Below are 6,607 nucleotides of genomic sequence, written 5' to 3'. Positions count from 1 at the left end.
AAACATTAAAACGTTGTTTAATAACGCTATATGAACTGTGTTGTCATAAACATGATAGACATAAAAAAGAATGAATTAACAATTGATTTTTAAATAAAATGATACGAGTGATTTGTATTTTATTGTATATAAAGACGACTTTGACATTCTATTCATTTAAGAAATTGAAAAACAAAGACGATAAGTTTTCATTTCAAAAAACCAGGTTGAATATGTAAATAAAAATAATAAAAACAAAGATGGTTGATTGTTGAAATGTAAATAAAAATGTTACATCAATCTCTGTATGTTTCAACAACTTACGGCCACAAGAAACTGATGATGTTTTGTTTTTGTGGGTATTAATTTGTATATAATTATCAATGAGCCAAAAAAAAAACAAGAAAGTTACAGAGATATTTATAATTATTATCAAGTAAAGAAATTTGGTGTTGTTTATTTGCTATCAATAACATTGTATTATAATGTAGATAAAATATAATATGACACATGTTTATGTGGTTATCACTTCAACAATAAAACGTTTATTTATATCATTGAAAACATTTATTAAAAAATAATAATAATCATGAAAAATGCAAAATAATTGTCAAACAACTTTTTATATCATGTGAATGATCAAACAGAACGTCTATATATAAAATTCTAAAACAAAAGTAAGAAACAATGTCATTTAATTGTCTTTTTAACTCAATTTGTAATTTTGTTGTAGTTTAACAAGTACTGTTTTACCAAATACTGTTTTTACTTAAATTTTGGCTTGTTTTCTTTTGTTTTTAAATGTCAACAATAATGGAAAGTATTGTTGTTGTCATAATATAAAGTGAATATAACAATCATATGAAATTGTTGAAAATATTGTAATTATATCATTTATTCGTGGTGGTAAAAAAGCGCAAATATTGGATTTTTAATTAAAATGCTAAATAATTTTGGCATTAACGTTTTAAAGTAAAAAAGTAATTTATAAAACTAAAATGCATTATTACAAAAATAATATTATTTTTTGGTTCATTTTTTTAGCTTTGATTTTTTGGTTGTTATGGCAGATCTTTTTAATAAAATCTCAGATCCCGAGATTTTGAAGATCACGATTAGTTGTAAAAATAAAACAATTAAAGCAAAGTATTTTTTTGTGTTAAAAAACGGGCAAACAGAGAATATTTTGTCAACAGTTGCGCACCCTATTTATACATCATCGAATCAATCAAAAAATGAGAGAGTTTTGTCCAAGAACACGTCAGTGCTTTCCATATCATGAGTCATAGCTGTAGTGCAACCGTTTTGGACAACACAGACTGAGATTTGTGTCACTTCTCCAATCTCGATCCCGTCATAAAAAGCTCTAGTAAATCTTCTATAAGGTTGTAGATTTCTAATAGTAATAGATGTTCCAATTGGAAAGAACATAGGTTTAATCCCGTGTGGGAAACTGGCATTATTAGGAACAAGTCCAATGAGAGGAGTACCATAAGGAATTGGGATCATCCCAACACTCCTGGAATACCCTGTACTTCCCGCTTGTGTACATATAATACATCCATCACACGTTAATTTTGGAATTCGTACGACTCCATTTATAGACACTTCAAACCAACAACACTGCCCACAGTTCCGCTCTATCCAAACATCATTAAACGCTTTTACCGGAGGTAAAGTGTTCTCTCCCATGATGGAAGTTGCCGTTAAATAAGGGTGGGTATAACAGCGAACGGGGCGATCGATCTCGACACTCCCGCGGACCTCCTCAATGCTGTTAATCAAAAACCCGACATTCCCACAATTGATCCCAAGAAAGGGAATCTTCCTATCGGCGTACTTGTGGAACGCATGGAGGAATGTCCCATCCCCACCAAAGACACAAATGACATTAGCGTCCTCCTCATTTGTTGTTTGAAGCAAACTAAACATCTCGGAAACAGTCTTTGCTTTTGGGTTGTACGGATCAATATAAAAGATTGCGCGTATGTTACTTGGCTTTATTGTCCCTTCCATCAACGTACAACTCTGCTTTTCGAGTCTTTTTCAACACTTATTAATTGTTTGATAGTATTTGTCAATAGTTCTTTCTTATATTTTTATGGCTTTTGAATGAATTACACAACAAACACAATTCATCAATTATTTTTCAACAAACAGAATTCAATTTTGTTATTTGTTTACTACTATCAACTATAATTTAACCATTATTTTATTAATAGTATTTTACTATAAAAAAGTCAATCAACAGTTTTTCTGATAATTTCCTTATTGTTTCATATAAAATGCAGTAAAGTATTATTATTATGAATAAAAAGGGAGATAACCTGTGTAACCATTTTTTACAAAAATGAAATTGTATTATTTTGATTATAAAATAATAGTATAAGTATGATACAGTATAAATCACACAAACTGTTGAAAACAAAATAAAACTCAAAAACGTTCGTTATAATTATTTTTATAATGGACGTTTTTGAAACAGTTGAATTATATGTGAAATACAACTAATAATCAAAAGTGGCACATACAAATATGTCACGAAGGTCCGAAGAGTAACTTTAAACAAGATGGAATTTGCATTAACCGAAGTGATTATGAGTAACTCACATATGTTATCACAAAGTTCTTTACCGTACGAAACTATAGTTAATAGTAAAATTAATTAATACACAACTATTCAACAAAAACCGACGCGAAGAACTTTAAATAGATTATAACGTGGATGGAACCACTGGGGACACCCATTGGGCTTGGAATTAGTATGAATATCTTTAACGACACGTACCTTGCAAACGGGGCGCTGACCTCTTTACAGAGGACAGCTTTTACGAGTGGATTAACTGGATTATATTTCCGAACAGTAGCGTGGCGAATATGGCTTGGAGTGTATCCCAAAGAGATAACTCCCGAGTGGGTTAGTGTGATAAAACGGACACGAGAGAAGTATCAAAACTTAATGAATATCTATTTCGATGGTGATACCCCTAAAGTGATAGAAGACCCCTCCCCAGAATTTAAAGATATTCACCGCCGAATCACAAATGATGTGGATCGACTCTTTAATATGTACGACTATTTTACGGACTCCGAATTTAGAAAAAAGATGTGGAAAATGCTTTTCATATACGCATACGAACATCAGTCGATGAATTACCAACAAGGTTTGTTATTATAAAATGTTATTTGAAATGTTATTTGAAATGTTATTATAAAATGTTATTTGAAATGTTATTATAAAATGTTATTCTATTTCAGTCACTATGTAGTGCTGATGTGTAGGATTTCACGAATTACTTGCGATCATCTATCGAGCGATTGACGCGGACTTATCTGAACAAGTCCACATCCAATGGAAATCGGTTTCGACGTTTCCGGAGGAGTACAAAGGAGTAGTGCAATGTCTGATAGATCGGTATTATATGGAACATGATGCGTATGTACTGTTTGAAGCGTTGATGAATGAACTAGGTGATGTGTATGAAGTGAAAAAAGAAGTAGATAAGAGGAAGGCGAGTAACATCCAAGAGAAGTGTGACACTCTTTTTAATTCACTTGAGAAGATTGATTGTATGTATTATCAATTGTTGGTCAATCAGAATGTCATTCCATCAGTCTTTGGGATCCGATGGATCAAAATGGTCTTCACGCGTGAATTCCATATTAACGATGTTGTCGAAGTCTGGGACGCTATCTTTGCATATGGGGAACACCTCAAACTGATTGAAGGCATGTTTCTTGCAATGCTCATCTATCTCAGAAATGACGTGTTTGAACGAGACGACGAGAACTATACCTTAAAACGTCTGATGAAATTTCCACCCGTCTTCTCGCTTCGACCAATCATAGAAATGGCGATATCGATATCGGACAAGAAAGATAAAGTGGGCGAATTGTTACACGAAAAAGTGCAAGAAGTCAATCCCGTAAAAACGAATCGGATGAAGCGGAAAGAGGTGAAGAAGTGTTTAGTGCGACACACAGAAGAGGTGATCACTGGGAGTCCGGAACAGTCCCATATCCAAAGAGACGAGAAGAGTAAAGGACGCCCAACGAATGAGAAGAAAGTGCTTCCCAAGCCGGAGTGGATGAATTTTGAATTGTTGTGAGTGTGTGAATTCAGTGTTAATTATTAATACTAATTTTCTTATTAAGTAATACTATTACTAATACTATTAATTATAATTGTTTTTATTATTAAGTAATACTATTACTAATACTATTAATTCATATTTTTTTATTATTAAGTAATACCATTATTAATACTATTAATTTATAATTAATTTACCATTAATTAACTATAACTGAATGCACACCAGTGAAGACCAAATCATTGCGTTGTTTGTTTTAATAGAAACCCTAACAAAACAAATGCCGAACATGAAAAGTAAACATCGATGCAAGCAGATGATTTAATCTGGACGAACTGTGGACACGGGTTTTGTTCATTCCGAGTCGCAACTGCTCGGACGAATTTTTGTCGAGAACGTCATAATGTGATGGGGGAATGCCGTCGAAGATATTGCCCTCTTGCGAATAGTGTCTATGCCACAATTCGAGAGTTTGGAGGCCACGTCTACCTCTACACGAAGTCTATTGAACGTGCGCACACCCCAAATAAAATGTGGGCGAAACTCTTGTTGGACGAAGACTATATGAAAGCCCTTCAACAAGTCACGGAAACCCTAGATGAAGATGTTTACTCGAAGTTCTTAATCCATCGTGTCAAACAACGTCTTACCAAAGTCTATCAGTATCTTGAGCGAGCAAAGCAACTCTCCAAATCGAACGACAGAACACTCGAACGAGTGAATGTGAAGGAAGACAGAGTTGATAAAGCCCGAGCGGAGAAGGCGGAGCGTATGGCCAAAATTGATTTAGTCATTAAAGACCAATTGCTTCAAAGATTGAAGAGTGGAGTATATGGCGACATCTATGAAAACTTACAAGACATGATGTTGAACCCACAAGCCCCAGTCGATGAGAAACAAATCGAACAGGAGTTGGAAGAGGAATTAGTTCAATATGAAGAAGACATGTCGGAGGACATCGAAGATTGGGCTCAAAGTTTGTTAATCTCATCCATTTGATAAGAATTGACGTGAAGATTATAAAGAAGAGAAAGACAAGAAGGACATCGAATACCCTGATGTGAAAGGCCCGAAGATCAATATCGAATATGAAGAAGAGCCCGCAGAACCTGACGAGAATGTACAAGACAACACACAGAATTGAAATTGATTGCATTTATATTCACTGAACCAACTTGAAGCTTTGATCCATTCAATTATTGAAATGAATCCAAATTGATTGAATCAAATATAACCAAAGTAATTCAATAAACAACATTTCCTATAGTGTTAAATGACTGTTGATGCGTATAAGCAGTCGTAATAATCCCACACAAGTCATCACCCTTCATTTGATTCAAAAACGCTTTGAGTGAGTCGTTGAACTTCTCGATGTCGGAAGTGTTATACTTCCCAGTGACAGTAAGGATCATACTTAATGCAAAGAAGATGATGAACTCGGTGAATCCATTCCGAACTATAAAATTGTCCCAGATCGCAAAGGTCATATGATAATGAAACTCCCGCGAGAACAAACAGACAAACCAGCGGTATGTTTGTTGTTTCACAATATCACTATTTGGTCGATTGATTTGACTCCCCGCAATCAAGTCAAAGTAATCGTCGATGGTGTTAATGAATTTCGTCATCAAATGATCCACATGAAACACCGTCGAGTTGTTTGGATATAACTTCTCCATAATACTCTCTAAGATGAAGTAAACAGTACTCTCACTTTGAAATAAAACGTCTTCTGTTGGTAATACAAACACTCCATCATATTGTCTTGGCTCTAAAAACGCCACAATGAGTAACCCTACTATATCATTCAGTCCTTGGAAGTATCCACGATTGGTATGAATAATAGAATAGATGATCAATATCCTCTTGAGCATTTGAACGATCTCAGGCATCTTAAATAAATACTCCGCACCTTCCGGAAATGTTCGCACAATATCGCACTCGATCACTCGTAAGGTCTTCGAATCAATCTTCGAGATCTCTTGCATCTCTTGTAACCCCGCAGAGTCAATGTTCTTCAACATCGACTGCATACTTCGATATTGAGTACCCTGAGCTTCCGAATATAACGCACGAATCTCCCATGGATCCGTCGGTCGAAGTAACAAAGCATACCAAATGTAACACCGCAACTCCGCGGGAATCCCGTTGGTGCATTGATACTCAAGACCAGTATAATCCATACGATTGAGGCAGTCACACACAGTGTTGAAGATGTATGGATTCCCTTCATACGTATAGTGCGGAACTAAAGATGACGATAATGTGTTCATCGTGTTTGTTGCAAGAGTTGTAAAGAACGAGCCTAAGCTTGTTTGCTTCGGGGCTTGACGTTTCGGAAAAGGAACGGGGGGATAATTCTCCATCGGCGATGATTAGTCTTTTTGAGTTCATGATGGCATTCCTTTGACTTTGTTGTTTGATGTTTTATTGGCTTTTGTAAAATGTATTATTATTTATATTATAATTTACTATTTGTTTGAAACTTGTGCAAAACAAAGAAAAACCTTTTTAATTGTTTCTTCAAAAAAGTCCTT

The 6,607-nt window shown here is 34.7% G+C and overlaps 4 protein-coding genes across 4 annotated transcripts; 2 read left to right on the top strand and 2 right to left on the bottom strand.

Annotated features, from left to right (window-relative positions):
* Positions 1 to 1,203: 1,203 nt before the first annotated feature.
* Positions 1,204 to 1,995, bottom strand: EIN_066120 (inorganic polyphosphate/ATP-NAD kinase, putative; the record flags this gene model as incomplete). Its single annotated transcript, XM_004183625.1, has 1 exon — positions 1,204 to 1,995. One exon carries the CDS (start codon positions 1,993 to 1,995, stop codon positions 1,204 to 1,206), a length of 792 nt encoding a protein of 263 aa, XP_004183673.1.
* Positions 1,996 to 2,704: 709 nt separating this feature from the next.
* On the top strand, positions 2,705 to 4,088 carry EIN_066110 (hypothetical protein; the record flags this gene model as incomplete). The annotated part of the gene is made up of 2 exons (XM_004183624.1): positions 2,705 to 3,143; positions 3,262 to 4,088. The coding sequence occupies 2 exons, from the start codon at positions 2,705 to 2,707 to the stop codon at positions 4,086 to 4,088; spliced, it is 1,266 nt and encodes a 421-aa protein (XP_004183672.1).
* Positions 4,089 to 4,376: 288 nt separating this feature from the next.
* On the top strand, positions 4,377 to 5,214 carry EIN_066100 (maintenance of killer 16 protein, putative; the record flags this gene model as incomplete). The annotated part of the gene is made up of 2 exons (XM_004183623.1): positions 4,377 to 5,046; positions 5,087 to 5,214. 2 exons carry the CDS (start codon positions 4,377 to 4,379, stop codon positions 5,212 to 5,214), a joined length of 798 nt encoding a protein of 265 aa, XP_004183671.1.
* Positions 5,215 to 5,314: 100 nt separating this feature from the next.
* EIN_066090 (hypothetical protein) lies at positions 5,315 to 6,436 on the bottom strand (the record flags this gene model as incomplete). Its single annotated transcript, XM_004183622.1, has 1 exon — positions 5,315 to 6,436. One exon carries the CDS (start codon positions 6,434 to 6,436, stop codon positions 5,315 to 5,317), a length of 1,122 nt encoding a protein of 373 aa, XP_004183670.1.
* Positions 6,437 to 6,607: the final 171 nt, after the last annotated feature.

The sequence above is a fragment of the Entamoeba invadens genome (genome assembly GCF_000330505.1).
Source record: "Entamoeba invadens IP1 unplaced genomic scaffold scaff_1105074725293, whole genome shotgun sequence".
In the NCBI taxonomy this organism is placed as follows: domain Eukaryota; phylum Evosea; order Mastigamoebida; family Endamoebidae; genus Entamoeba; species Entamoeba invadens.
This window is presented reverse-complemented; position numbering and strand designations above follow the sequence as displayed.